Source organism: Furipterus horrens, unplaced genomic scaffold, assembly GCF_987537825.1.
Source record: "Furipterus horrens unplaced genomic scaffold, mFurHor1.1.pri manual_scaffold_4, whole genome shotgun sequence".
NCBI classification, from domain to species: domain Eukaryota; kingdom Metazoa; phylum Chordata; class Mammalia; order Chiroptera; family Furipteridae; genus Furipterus; species Furipterus horrens.
The window spans coordinates 87000148-87016081 of NW_028327174.1; the positions used below are offsets into that span (position 1 = coordinate 87000148).

Here is a 15934-nt window from a genome sequence, read left to right on the forward strand (position 1 = left end):
ATGTGTTGCCATTTTAATGATCATAGTTTTGATCTTTCTCTTAAGTCCCTTCAACATTTCATATATTAATGGCTTGGTGATGATGAACTCCTTTAGCTTTACCTTCTTGTCTGGAAAGCATTTAATCTGCCTTTCAATTCTAAATGATAGCTTTATGGATAGAGTAATCTTGATTGTAGGTCCTTGTTTTTCATCACTTTGAATACTTCTTGCCAGTCCCTGCAAAGTTTCTCTTGAAAAATCAGCTGATAGTCTTAAGGGAACTCCTTTGTAGGTAACTCTGCTTTTTTCCTGCTGTATTAAGATTCTTTCTTTATCTTTAACCTTGGCATTTTAATTGGGTCCTTCTTGTTTGGAACTCGCTGTGTTTCTTGGACTTGTATGTCTATTTCCTTCACCAAATTAGGGAAGTTTTCTTTCATTATTTTTTCACATAAGTTTTCAATTTGTTGTTCTTCCTCTTCTCCTTCTGGCATCCCTGTAATTCAGATGTTGGTATCCTTGGAGATGTTCCAGAGACTTCTTAGACTATTCTTCTTTTTTTCTTGAATTCCTTTTTTTCCCTTACTGTTCTGAGTGAATGCTTTTTTACTTCCTTATGTTCCAAATCATTCATTGATTCTCAGCTTGGTGTCCCCTCCACTATTGGTTTTCTATATATTTTTTTGTTATTTCACTTAATGTAATCTTCATTTCTACCTTGGTCTTTTTTTATGCTTTTGCCATACTCAATGAGTTCTTTGAACATCCTGATGATCAGTGTCTTGAACTGTGCATCAGATAGGTTGGTTATCTCCATTTGGTTTAATTCTTTTTCTGGAATATCTCCTCATTTGGAAGCCGCCCTGTATTTTTGTGTATTAGGTAGTGCTGACTTGACTCCTTGTCTTAGTAGTGTGGCCTATTGTAGAAGACGTACTTGTCTGAATGAATTTGGCTTCTTTAAATCCTTGGTTGTCGAACTTCCATACACCTCAATTTTCCGAGGGTTCTGGGTGATACTTGTTTCGTAGTCTAGTTGTAATTCTTTCTATAGTTGTGCGAGGAGGCAAAGTGTGTTTACCAATGCCTCCATCTTTTAAAAAAAAAAATTTTTTTAGGTGTCAAGTTTTATTTTATTTTTTAAAGTATATTTTATTGATTATGCTGTTACAATTGTTCCATTTTTTTTTTCCCCTTTGCTACCCTCCATCCAGTACTCATCTTCCCCCAGAAATCCCAACCCCTTAGTTCATGTCCATGGGTCATGCATGTAAGTTCTTCATTCACCCTTTCCTATATTATTCTTTTTTAAAAATTAATTAATTATTTAAGGTATATTTTATTGATTATGTTCTTAAAATAGTTCCAATTTTTTTCCTCTTTACTCCCCTCTGCCCAGTACCCTCCTTCCCTCCAGCAATCTCACCCCCTTAGTTCATGTCAATGGGTCATGCATATACATTCTTTGGCCTCACCCTTTCCTGTATTCTTAACTTTCCCCTGTCTATTTTGTACCTACCAATTAGGCTTCTTAATCGCTGCACCATATCCCCATTTCTCCTCCTCCTCCCTCCCAGCTGATAACCCTCCAAATGATCCCCATACCTATGATTCTGTTCCTATTCTGGTTTGCTTAGTTGGATTTGGTTTTTTTTTTTTTTTTTTTTTTTTAGATTCATTTGTTGATAGTTGTGAGTTTGTTATAATTTTAGTCTTCATAGTTTTGGTCTTCTTTTTCTTCAGTAAGTCCCTTTGACATTTCATATAACGATGGCTTGGTGATGATGAACTCCTTTAGCTTTACCTTGTCTGGGAAGCACTTCATCTACCCTTCCATTCCAAATAATAGCCTTGCTGGATAGAATAATCCTGGTTGCAGGTTGCCTTTCATCACACTGAATACTACTTGCCAGTCCCTTCCTGCCTGCAAAGTGTCCTCTGAGAAATCAGCTGATAGTGTTATAGGCACACCACCACCACCACCACCACCCCCCGCCCCCTGCGTAGGAAACTCTCTGCCTCTCCTGCTGCCCCCAGGACTCTCTCTTTATCTTTCACCTTTGGCATCTCAATCATGATGTGTCCTGGTGTGGTTCCCTCTGGGTCCAGCTTGCCTGGGACCCTTCGTGCTTCCGGGACCTGTATATCCATCTCCTTTGGAAAATTTGGGAAGTTGTCCTCATTTTTTCCAATTCTTGCTTCCTTATTGTGCACTGGTTGACTTTTTTTCTTCCTTATGTTCAAAATCATTGATTTGAACCCCAGTTTCCTCCCCTTCACCATTGGTTTTGTTGTGGATTTTCCTTCGTTTAACTTAGCATAGCCTTCACTTCTTCTCTTATGTGTTTGCAGTACTCAAGCATATCTGTCAAGCCTGTGAGCATCTCTTTCACCAGTGTTTTGAACTCTGCATCTGTTAGGTTGCCTGCCTCCTCATCTGTGAGGTTGGCTATCTCCCCGTCGCTTAGTTTTCCCACTGGAACCTTGATCCATTCCCCCTTTTGGACCATACTTCTCTTGTCTCCTCATTCTGTCAGGCTCCTGTGTTTGTTTGCCTCTGTGTCCCAGGTAGAGCTGTTGTTCCTGTTATGTTGTAAGGGACGGAGCCTTAGAGATTCGTCAGTACAGGTCTACCTGTTTCACCACGTTGTGGCACAGTATGTGGGGGAGGTTTCCAAGAGGGAATAACGCCGCCTGCCTAGCACTTGCCCCTTTTCCAGGCAGTTCTCCCACTTCCACATCAGACTGGCGCCCCTTTAGCTGTTAGCCTGTCTGTCATTCCCAGAGTGGGTGGGTTTGTGGACGTTCTAGAACTGTGGGGGCCCTTTAAACAAGCGGACTCTGCTGAGAGCCTGACAGTTTCTGCCTCCACACCCACTGGTCTCCACAGTCAGAAGCAATGAGGCTTGATTTTTCCCTTGTGCTGGGACCCTGAGCTGTGAGGTTTGATGAGGAGCTGGGAATGCTCCGCAGGTGTCCCTCCTGACTTTTTTAAACGTGTGACTGCACTTTCTGCTGGCTCGCCGCCGCCGCCGCCGCCGCTGCTGCCACCACACTATGTGATCTCTCTGCCCCTTGTACCTGTCTGGATGAGTATTTCTTCTTTATATCTTTGTTTGCTGGACTTCCATCGTTTGATTTTCTGGAACTTCTGGTTGTTTCAAGTTTTGAGGTAGTTGTATTCCTTCTTAGTAGGGGAGGGAGACCCAGCGTGTCTGTCTACGCCTCTTCTTGGCCAGAAGTCCATCAATTAATTTTTTATAACAATAAAAAAGAACAATTACCCCTCTCAGACTTAAGACCCTTTATAATCTTATAAAGGACAATGGGTGAAGGTCTTGTGCTCCTCTAGCTGCTTTAAGCTTGACATGGTTGTTGTTCTACCTACCCTTGGGTCCAGAAATCCCTAATAAGAGTGCAGGTGTGGAGGAGAGGGTGGCCTTCCCACATGGGTAAGGATCTTCCAGATTCCAGGTCAGTTGACTGTTCTGGGGGCAACAGATTTGGCAACAGGGTTAAAAAGGCATCATTCAGTCCATAACCACTAGATGACAAAAGGTAGGGATTAATTTTTTAATGTCCCACATTAGGGAAGAAGGCTTCTTTTTGGAGGAAGATGTGCAAGGCACGTCACACCTGTCCAAAACCCTTTTGCCCACTATACTTAATTTGGGCTGAGGGGAGTATTTTAGGTTTCCCCTCTCTCAGACCTCTGGGCCCTTTCTGTCCAACCCATTAGGATAGAAAAGAGAAACCAGTTTTAAAGTGAAGCCCACAGACCACCCCATATTTCACCAACCCAGCCACTTAGTTCAGCCAAACCGTTTAGTCTCCGGAGGCAGCGATGCAGACAGGATTAAGTGAGGCCTATGCATACATTCAAGCACTCAGGTAATGAGGTCATAGGCTTATGCCTTATGAAAACAGAACACGCATGTTAATTTGCACAACACACAAACCAGTTTCTAAATCTGCAAGACTGTCTTATTGGAAAGACATCCAGTTGCAAGGCATTTGAAATTCTTCTTGCCTGTAAATTAAGCATCTTTGACGATGTCATAGACTTAGTTTAATTTTCAAATGAAAAGAAACTAAATGAAAATAAACTTTAAAGACAGCTGCACTAGTTTATAGTCTACCACTGAGCATTGTGATTTTTCTCCTCAAGATTACCCTCCTTGTCATTAAAGGGACTGCGTTAAATTGAGCTTTAATTCATTCTGTTCATTTGCATAAACACAACAAGAGCAGCAAATGATCACTTATGATCTTTAGTTCTGCTTTGCTGCAACTTACCCAAGGATCATTTAGGGTGACCTTCAGTCTGCCCTTCAGGGCACAGAAGCTGGGCCACATACCTGGCATTCAGCCTTGCCTGTACACACCTGTCTTTTCCAAGTCCTTCAGGTTTTCCATTGTGCCTTAATGTCCATTCTAGCCATCTTTCAGGAAAACAACCTTCATTCCTTCCCTGGAAAGATTGCTGTGGACCGCACAACCAACCATGGTACCAGGCCTTTTATTTCATGGGCTTTTATTACCTTCGAAAGTCATTCCCAGTTCTTCAGGGCTTTTTGGTAACAACCGGAGTCCAAGCATGTGCCCCTTTAGGCATGACATTCCAGTCAAATCATGGTCAACAAAACCTCTTTTAAAACAACTGGTCTGATTAGTTTAATGCAAGGAATGTTATGTCATTACTTCTTTAGAATCCCAAATTCTGGAGGAATCAGGTAGGGAGACAAATATACAGTGTGAAGGAAAATCCTTGTCCTCATATTCACTAAAATTGCATTTCTATTCTAAATATTTTCTTTTGTTCACTTTACTACATGTGAGAATTTTTTATTTTTATGGGGTTGATGTGCTTGACTCATTTATTAATTTATTTTGCTTTCATTTTTTTTCCCCCACTAAAAATTTTTGTTTTTCTATTACAGTTGTCCCACTTTTTCCCCTATTGCTTTCCCCCACTCTGCCCACCCCTTCTCCCACAGTCAGTCCCCACCTAGTTGTCCATGTCTGTGGGTCATTATTTATACATGTTCTTTCACTAGACCCTTCCACTTCTTACCCCCTTCTCTCCCTCCCCCCTCTGCCCTTGTCACTGTTAGTCTTCTCCTTGTTTACAGACCTCTGGTTCAATTTTGCTCGTTTGTGTTGTTCAGTAGTCTCCTGTATTAGGTGATATCATATGGCATTTTTCTTTCATTGCCTTGCTTATTTCACTGAGCATAATTCCCTCCAGTTCCATCCATGTTGTTGCAAAAATGGTAGAAGTTCCTTTTTTCTTTCTGCTATGTAGTACTCCGTTGTGTAAATGTACCACAATTTTTTGATCCACTCATCTACAGATGGACACTTAGGCTATTTCCAGCACTTGGCTATTGTAAATAGTGCTGCTATGAACATAGGGCTGCATAGGTTCTTTTTAATTGGTATTTCAGGATTCTTCGGATATAATTCTAACAATGGAATTGCTGGTTCAAAAGGCAGTTCCATTTTTAATTTTTTGAGGAAATTCCGTAGTGTTTTCCATAGTTGCTGCACTTGTCTTCATTCCCACCAACAGTGCACTAGGGTTCCCTTTTCTCCACATCCTCGCCAGCACTTGTTTGTTCATTTGTTGATGCTGGCCATTCTGACTTGTGTGAGGTGGGGTATCATTGTGGTTTTAATTTGCATCTCTCTGATTAATGCCTCCATCTTGACCAGAAGTCCTAAAGGTAATATTAATAACATAATTTAGTTACATAGTGATTCCTCCACAGCTTTAGAAATTAGATATTCATTTCCACCATGAAATAATAAAAATCAAAGGTAAAAACAAAGTGTTTCTCTTTGCCTCTCTTTAGGGAACAGCACCACCTCCTTCTCCAACACCTAACAAAGAGATGAAGAACAAAGCAGTTCTTTGCAAACCTTTAACAATGACAAAAGCTACTTACTGTAAACCTCACATGCAGACCAAATCTTGTCAGACAGGTAAGTTTGGAGAATTTGACTTACATACTTCCCTGTATTTACACATCACTTAATGCAGTTCATGGTTTTCTCAAATAATAGTTTACAGATTTGTTAGTCACCTTGTCATTTTCTGTTAATTTTGCCTAACTAATTTTAGACATTATTTTGAGCATATAGCATATTTAAAATCATTAATGAAAATCAATTTCTTTTTTAAGGCCTCGGGTACAATTAATGTCATTGGTGAAATAATGCTGTAGCAAAAATTTTGTTGGGACTCAGACCCACTAAAGTTATAGTGGTCCCTCTGAACGGCATCTCTGAGTGTGGTCCGTAGAAATAGCAATGCTGTTTCCCTCAGAATGAGATGAAATAATTCAAATACGTATTTTCACAAAATCTAAACTTTAGCTGTATTCTAACTGTTAGATTAAATAAATCTATTTGTGGGGAGGTGAGAGGGAATCTGTAGGGTGTCAGGAACTATATGTTTTTAAAGAATGTTTTCTATTAAAGTGCTTAAATTCTATTCTCTTTATAAGTTAGAACAGCTACTTCATTCAGTTCTGTTGTTTTTAAGTTACCTAATTTTGTGGAAAGTTGAAATTTCTTTTAAACGGGTACTGAGGCATTTAAATGTTTCCTTAATTACCACATCATTTTAACATTGAGTATTTAATGAGCTCCCTCATTACATGTTATATTTGCAGATGACAGTTGGAAGACAGAGTTTGTCCCAGTGCCTATCCCTGTGCCTGTGTACATCCCAGTACCCATGCACATGTACAGCCAGAATATCCCTGTTCCTACTACAGTTCCTGTTCCTGTAAGTTGGATTTCAACCATTTTTCTGTTGTGAGATTTATGAGGCATGAGTGCGAGAGCAGTGTTGTTGCAGCTATTGCTTAAATGAAACTAGCAAATGGGGCTGAGCCAGCTTTTCTTTAAGAGTTAACTTAGGTATGCTTGAATCTCTGTCAGTGATGGCTTCGTGTTGAATTATGTATATGTTCATCCTTGAGAGTGAGAAAAAAGCAGATGTCTGTGTCTGCTTATGCAAATTGTATTTTTAATTTAATTTTAATTTTTAAAATATTTTCTCACCCAGGGACATTTTTTCATTGCTTTTGGAAGGAGAGGAATGTCGGTGGGGAGAGAGGGGGACGGGAAGGAGAGAGAGACATCAGTGTGAGAAACATCGATTGGTTGCCTCTTGTAGGATTCCTGATTGGAATTTGAACCTGCAACCTTTTGGTGCATGGGATGACACTCCAATCAACTGAGCAACAGCCTCTAGGACATGTACTTTATATTATACATTTGAGTTCATTGTAGAAGGAAATATTTGTGAAACTGTTGAAGCTTTAGAACTATAACATGGTATAGAGTTGTGAATCAAATACCATTCTATTTTATTTTAAATCCCTTGCAGTATTTAGGATTCTTATGTCAGAGCTTGGTTAGTGTAGCCCCCTGGGGCACAGGTATTGGTTTCTTTAGCATTAAAATTGCGATGTAGAAATGAATTATCTGTAATGTTATTCCAGCTCTAAAATTGCTGATAGTTTTAAAAAATGATTTATCAGTTTTCCAGAACAGATTATTAACCTACACCCCAAACATGAACATTGATGAAGATTTTTTCCAGGTGGCTCCTCTTTGCTTATGATCACATCATGTATCATATATTTTATATATCATATAATGTAGCACATATTAAACACATGGGGAGCAGCAAGGGTCCTTCTACCTTCCTCTGTCACTCTGTCTGCATTACTCAGTGCCTGATTCTTAATGAATTTTAGATCTTTTTCTTCCGGTTATTGTTATTCCCTAAGCAGAGTAGCACAGTCATATTCTGTCACTGTTGCTGTCATTAGTTTTTACTAAGTGCTGTTAATTGGTTTATATCTGCCTTCTCAACTGTGCTCTGAATTCTTTGAGGGCAAAGAATGCTTCTTATTCATCTATATAAGTCTTCAGATTTTAATGCTGAACTTGGCAGACAAGCAGGCCACAGATAGGAAATATAGTTCATTTCTCTTGCCAGCTCTGATTGACAGTCCTTTTATGGAATGCTGTGTTGATGATATCTCAAAAATTATTTTAAAAATCAGCTGCTGATATTCTTGGCTTTTTTTTGGTCACAGTTGACATCTTAGTTTTGATATGTGTTCTTTCCAAAGCTTTTATCCAGTATAGAATGATAAAGTAGACCATGTGTCATTAACTTTTACTTTAGAAAAATACCTTTTAATGTTGAGATAACTTTGGTGAATTAGGTACCAGTCCCTGTTTTTCTGCCGGCCCGGATGGACTGCAGTGAGAAGAGCCCTGCAGCAGCTGAGGAGCTAAAAAGCAAAGTTTCTTCAGATACTCTTGATACTGAGATGCTTACAATGACAGACATGATGGCTGAAGATGAGGGGAAAACAGATGCTGCTAACATCAACAGTGAGTGACACTGTTACACCTTGTGTATGAGTGTGTCGTTGGTTATTAGTTACTAAGTGCTATTAATTGTTATAGGGCATTTTCATCCTTGATATAGGAGTTGGGGAAGCATTGTAACAAAAATGTATTTTATATTAAGAGAGCCAAGTTATATCTATTCAGGTGCTCTCTTATGCAAAGCCCGATTTCAAGAAGAAATTTGTACAGTCCCTTTTTAAAATTGTAACGGGATTTGACTTGTATGAGTTACTTAAATTTATTCTTGTTTTAATGGAGTAGCTCAGACACAAAACTAATTTGTAGTAGGCTTTAATAATAATCCAGACCCTTATTTGTAATAGTTATTCCCAATTTTGTTTTGTGATGTCACTTGCATGATCTAAACCAGGGTTTATCGAAACTTCTGTTAGGGTACTGCTTGCCAAATGGTACAGCGTAATGAGTGAGTTGTGGATCATTGTCTTCTAGAATATTTATTCTTCCCCTTAGAATATTTAGTCCTTTGGTGACAGCAGGTCTTATTTCAACCATAAGCTAATTCCCTTTAGAGTTTAATAGAAATACTTTAAGTTGTATATATTTCAGGTTGTGACAGTATTTTTGAAGCATTTTTTAGGGAGTTGTAAAATTGATTTAGTGTGTTAAACCAGTATTTTTTATTGTTATTTTAAACTGAGTGGAACACACTTCTCACTGTGTGTTCCAGTTAAAAAAACATATGAAATCAACTGATGAGAACATTAGAAAGGTAGTTATACATAAGCATATATTGAATGATTTGAAAAAACTTAAGTCACAATTCAAGAAGAATGTTGAAAATTGCAGTTATCCATCCTCATTAGTTTACTTTTGACAGAGATTACTTTTAGAAATTCTCTAATATCTGAGCTGTTTTTACTAGCAAAGCATGCTTATTAACTTTTGAAGAGGGGATGTCAGAAACTTACAAGATTAAAAAGTTTTTGTGTACTCATGATTATCTAATAATTATAAAATGTATAGTAATTTATATAAGCATTCATTTTTTGCATTTACAGTTAATTGGCTTTATTTTGCTACATAAAAGTACCGTTGAAGTTTTTTTATTTGATTCTAATGACAGTATGGATTGATTACAGGTGTAATTATTGAGACCGACATAATTGGTTCAGATCTTTTGAAGAACTCTGACCCAGAGACACAGTCCAGCCTGCCTGATGTAACATATGAACCAGAGTTGGATATTGAAGTAGATTTTCCCAGAGGTACTTAACATGCTAATTTATTCTTTTAATGTGAACTATGGTTATGGAATTTAGTTATGGAGACTTAAGTGTGGTTATGATCATTATCCATTTAGTGTTTATGTCATAGCCGTTACTGTTCATATTTGTCTTTTTACCCAAATAACTTGTGAAATGAGGCATAGTATTGAATTATAGGGACTTCAGAATATTTTAAAGTCTTAAAAACAAATTTTCTCAAATATAAAGAAGTGTTTGTATATTTTTTAAAAATTTAAATATTGGTAAAAAGTTGCTTGAGACCTTTTTGAAAATTAAGATGACCCTCAAAAGGAAAAAACTTTTCAGATGTTTTGTTGTAAAAGAAATGTTTTCCAATTTCATTATTTTTTAAAATCTATTTATGGAAATAAGCACACTGAATAGAACGTAAAGCATTTTATTTTAGAAAAGATTTAATAGATTGAACAGATTTGTACTGAGACCATTTAGATCTTAGAATTGAATTTCAGGTTGTAATTAATTTTTCTGATATATATTTACTTGAGAATTTTATATTGATACTCATTATACATGTTTTTAAGAATCTGAAAAGGATTTATCAGAACTCATAAGCCATGTTAGGTACAGAAGGATCATAACTCCTCACCCCAATACAATCAGATTGTCTCCAACACGGGTGCCTGTTTACATTCTGTGGTTGTTTCTTTGTTGTTTGTGATCATGTAACATAAACCTCTACTATTACATTTGAAATGCAAGTTCTTCTGATTTTATTGTCAGCTGCTGAGGAACTTGATATGGAAAATGAATTTTTATTACCACCTGTTTTTGGAGAAGAATATGAGGAACAGCCTAGACCTCGATCTAAAAAAAAGGTATAAAAATTAATAGTATTTTTGCATTTTGTTAATATCTGTATAGTAATATCTCTATACAGGTATAGAGTCAGGATACAGGGCTTCTCAGTTGTGCCTGTGACTGTGGGAAGATATTTTGTTTTCTAGATTTAAAAAGGCTTTAAGAGGTAAATTTCTTAATACTTCATTTCTAGGTGATAAAAATGTCTCAGATTTAATTGTAACTTCGCAGAAGAGGAGTGAGTATTATTGCCACTTAGTTTTTACTTTCAGTTTTGTATTGATAAAAGATTGACATAGTTGCAAGTAAATTCAATTCTTTGACAAGAATTGAGACTATTTTCTGGGGAACTTTTTATCATCATTATTTTTGATGAAACTAATTAGTGAGGTTGGAGTACATAGTTGATTATATATGGTTTCTTTTAAGCATACCAACACATAGACATCTCAGACTCCTTTAACAGTGATTCAGGTAGACCAAATCTAATTGTATTAATAGGTGTTATTGTTTTAAATACTTTATCAACCACTTTCTCTGTTTCTCATTTCCAACATAAAGTAAGGTCAAAAGAAAAAATAAAAGGTGACTTTCACAAATTGCCCCCTAAAGAAAGAAACTGAAAATGGAGTATCCTGCAGTAGAATGAAGTTGGACCTCCTACCTGACATAACAAAAAATTAACTCAAAATCGGTCATAGACCTAAATGTAAGATCTTAAATTATAAAATGCTTAGAAGAAAACTTAGATCTCAATTTTAATTACCTTCATTTAGGCATTGTTTCTTAGATATAACACCAAAAGCACAAGGAACAAAATGCAAAAAGATGAATTGGATTACATCAAAATTTAAAACTTTTGTACAGCAAACAGTACCATGAGGAAAGTGAAAAGGAGTTGAGTGGTCATTCCCTATACGATGGAATTATTGAAAGGTTCTTAAATATCTCTCTTACATTAATATTTATAATCCTTTTATTTCAGATTATTAGTTTATTATGTCATTTATTTTCTCATCAGTGACTCCTAGCAGAAGTGAATAAAATATTATTGTATGCAGTGGTTTATGTAGAAAAACGGCATTCCTGGAGATATGTTTCAAGGGATGTTATAGGTAACTGTTCTCAGATTCAGAAATGCCAGTCAGTTCTAACCATATAAATATACTTAAAATTTTTTTTTGATTTATTTATTGTTTTTCTATTATAGTGGTCCTATAAATATACTTCTTTAATTTGCATTTTTTGATTGATGGCTTACATAAAGTCATAATATACTATAGATTTCAGAAGGAGACTTACAATGGTGTTTTATTAATAGGGTGCAAAGAGAAAAGCTGTATCAGGATACCAGTCTCATGATGATAGTTCTGACAATTCAGAATGCAGCTTTCCTTTCAAATACACGTATGGTGTAAATGCATGGAAACACTGGGTCAAAACTAGGCGACTTGATGAAGATCTTCTGGTATTAGATGAGCTAAAATCTCGTAAGTATTTTGATTTTATTTCCCCTACATCCTATTTAAAAGCAAGAATTTTGTTATTAACTACCTCTAGTTTGTATATATATTTAGCTTTTATTTTGCTTTTTAAGTTTTTAACATAGAATAAATTAATTTCAGGGAGTTTATTAATCTTAAGACAGTAAATAATACCAATTACTAATTTTTTATTTTATTTTATTTTTTAGCTAAGTCAGTAAAATTAAAAGAGGATCTGCTGTCTCATACAATGGCTGAGCTTAACTATGGACTAGCCCATTTTGTCAATGAGGTCCGCCGGCCAAATGGAGAGAGTTATGCACCCGACAGCATCTATTATCTTTGCCTTGGGATACAGGAGGTTAGTAATTTGTTGCCTACTTTTGAATATAACGGTAATAAGAAAGATTGTTGTGGTAGTTCTTGGACAAAAAATGTTATGCTTCAAGAATATTAAAATAGCTTTATGGAACATAATGATTTATTTCTTTACCGGGAAAGACAAAAAAAATAATTTAATCTATTCAGAAATATTAGGATATTTTAAAGTATTTTCTGAGTTTCTTTGTGTATATGTGTTTCTGATCTAATGTGATATGTTCCTAAAAATTATCAAGTTCTCCAAAACTGTGTACCAAATCCAGAAAGAACAGGTCTTTTGAAACTCTGGTATCTTCCATAATACTCCTAACAATGTTGTATGTCTGTTACCATATGTATGATAAACAAGATTACATCATTCTCTTATTACAGTTTCAAGCAAATGAATTAGCACTCTGAGGCATGATACATATATGCATTGATCCATGCTGATACACAGGTGATCAGAAAATGTGTGCATAGGCGGCCTGTTTCAGTATACACATTCATGTGTTTTTGAAGTGTTAAATACTGTACCTACTCATTAGTTTTTTGGAATTATCTTAAAAAAGCAGACCATTTTCTAGGGGTTTTAGATAAACTATAACTGCATGTCTGAATCTGGAGTGAGTCTGTTTTCCATAGTAAACGTGAAGATCAGATGTAGGCAATAGCTTCTGGTTCTAAACTAATTGTACTGGTTTGAGCCCAGAGGTCAGATAGGATCCTCGCTTCACATCCTGTGTGTTTTTAAATGTGGTAAAATAGTGGAAGAGATCTTCTTATGCGGGGTTTTGTTTATAGGCCTAAAATTTCAGTGCTATGCTGCTAACAGCATACTGAAATAAGTTACTGAAGAAAACTAGAATTGTCTTAATTTGTATTTTACTTTCATTCTCTTTAGGATAGAGAATGTTAGCAGTGTGGGGCAGTAGCACATATCTGTACATTACTGTGTGTTCAAAGACCATCACCTACTTTGCAGTAGCAGCCTAAAAGAAATAGAGTAGATTTTGTTTCTTCTTATTCTTTGATAGATTTATATGTACTTTGATCTTTATGTTTATATTGCAATACTAGGTTCACTATTCCAAAATCCCAAAACCTGAGAATCAAAATTTTCACGGAAACTGCTTTGACTATAAAACCCACCTCAAAGAGTCGTAATGCTGTTGTCTTTATTATACTTAAAAAAAAAAATTACTTCTTAGAATATTAATAGAATTCACTGTAGAATTGTTAATGTTTCTAAACAAGTATAGTGTGCTTCCCTAGACCACTCTAGGAATATTGTGTAATTATGTACGTGCCCTGTGTGTCCTCTGTAAAAACCCCCAAACTTGTGAATTCTGAACCATATCTGGCCTCAGTGGCTCTGGCACAGCGTTGTAGACCTGTGTATGTGTTTTCCCTTCCTTCCTCTTTTGTTATCCTTGTAATAGAAAAGAGTAGGTATAGCATTTATAAATATGGTGCCAGGTATAGGTGAAAACATCTCAATCCTGTGATGTAATAACAAGTTATTTATTACAAAATTCCCGTTGGGAGCAAACAGAAAGTGGGTATTACTCCTTTGTGTCTTGTACTAATCTGTCCACATAGTCCTCACTCACCTGGATGATTGTTATGACTGTTACACAATAGACCTATATATCCAGAATACATACACACACACACAATTTTTTAAGGTAATTTTTAAAAAGAGAATATCTATATCATCTTAGAAATAGTTCAATCGTTTTATTTTTAATAATTAAATTTTAAAAACTATAGTTGTATTTTATTTTTATAATTACATTACTAATTGTATTAGTTTACTAATGTAATTGTATTAGTTTCAAGTGTATAATAGTGACTAGACAATTATATAATTTATGAAGTGGTCACCCTGATAAATCCTAGTACCCATCTGACACCATACAAATGTAGTAATTAGAATATTCTCAACTATATTCCCTATGCTGTACTTTATATCCCCATGACTATTCTGTAACAACCAATTTGTACTTCTTTTTTTTTTTTTAATTTGTACTTCTTAATCTCTTTGCTCTTTTCACCTATTCTCCGAACCCCCTCCATCTGGTAACTGTCAAAATGTTCTCTGTATCTATGAGTCTGCTTCAGTTCTGCTTGTTCATTTATTTTGTTTTATATGTTCCACATATAAGCAAAATGATCTGACATTTGTCTTCCTCTGACTTATTTCATGTTGTTGCACATGAAAAGATTTTTTTTTTTTTTTTTTTTTTTTTTATGGCTCAGTTATATTTAATTATATTTCATTGCACCACTTCTTCATCTTGGCTATTGTAAGTAATACTACAGTGAATATATGAGGCATATGTCTTTTCAATTTAGCGTTTTGGGTTTCTTCAGATAGATACCCAGAAGTAAAATTGCTGGGTCCTTCTTTGTCTGTTGTAATAGCCTTTGTTTTATAGTCTATTTCGTTTGGTGTAAGTATTGCCACCACAGCTGTTTTTGTTTTCATTTTAATGAAATATCTTTTTTCCATCCCTTTACTTTTAGTCTGTGGGTGTCTTTTGATCTCAGTTGAGTCTCTTTTAGAGAGCTTGTGTAAGTGTTTTGTTTTGTTATCCATTAAGCCACCCTGTGTCTTTGTATTGGAGCATTTACTCCATTTGCATTAAAAGTAATTGATGATAGATATGTATTTATTGCCATTTTATTATTCAGATATTTGGTCTTTTTTCTTCTTAAAGAAGACCCATTAACATTTCTTGTAATACAGTAGTCCCTCTCTATATCGCAGTTCACTTATCGCAGCCTCACTGTATCATGGGATTTTAAAAAATACTTAATTACTTATCACGGATTTTTCGCTATATCGCCGGATTTTGCAGCACTGTATACATATGTTACGTATGTTAAAGTTACGTAGGTTTAAGAATGTAGAATATGTTTAAGAACATAAGTAGTGTTTATAAAAGTGTGGAAAAGGTTAATAAGGGAGTGGGAAAGGCTAATAAGGGACTGGGAACGGTTTATAAGTGTGGGAAGGGTCTATAAAGCCTTAAAATATATATAAATACTAAAATAAATGTAAGGTTCCTACTTCGCGAATTTTCAGCTATTGCAGTGGGGCGCCTAGAACGTAATACCTGCGATAAGTGAGGGAATACTGTACTGATTTTGTGCTGATCAACTCCTTCAGCTTTTTCTTGTCTGGGAAACTTTTTTCTGACCTTCGATTCTAAATGATAGCTTTTCTGGGTAGAGTAATCTTTGTTGTAGGTCCTTACTTTTCATCACTTTGAATTTTTTGTGCTAATCCCTTCTGGCCTGCAGAGTTTATTTTGAGAAATCAGCTGACAGTCTTATAGGGGCTTCCTTGTAGGTAACTAACTGCTTTTCTCTTGCTGCTTTTAAGTTTCTCTCTTTGTGACATTTTAATTATGATGTGTCTTGGTGTGGGCCTCTTTGGGTTTATCTTGTCTGAGACTTTCTGTGCTTCCTGGACTTATATGTCTATTTTCTTTACTAGGTTAGGGAAGCTTTTTGTCTTTATTTTTTAAAATAGGTTTTCAGTTTGTTGCTCTGTCTCTTTTCTCCTCTGGCACCACCATGATGCAAGTATTGGTA

General features: G+C 35.9%; 1 protein-coding gene across 1 annotated transcript in view; it reads left to right on the top strand.

Annotated features, from left to right (window-relative positions):
• Nucleotides 1-15934, top strand: part of ZMYM2 (zinc finger MYM-type containing 2) — a 147231-nt gene that overhangs the window by 97794 nt on the left and 33503 nt on the right. The window contains exons 17-23 of the mRNA XM_090273724.1: nucleotides 5838-5967; nucleotides 6660-6775; nucleotides 8232-8403; nucleotides 9522-9647; nucleotides 10410-10504; nucleotides 11809-11977; nucleotides 12181-12332. Of these exons, the coding sequence (XP_090129850.1) occupies nucleotides 5838-5967; nucleotides 6660-6775; nucleotides 8232-8403; nucleotides 9522-9647; nucleotides 10410-10504; nucleotides 11809-11977; nucleotides 12181-12332 (960 nt within the window). The remainder of the gene's footprint in view (nucleotides 1-5837; nucleotides 5968-6659; nucleotides 6776-8231; nucleotides 8404-9521; nucleotides 9648-10409; nucleotides 10505-11808; nucleotides 11978-12180; nucleotides 12333-15934) is intronic.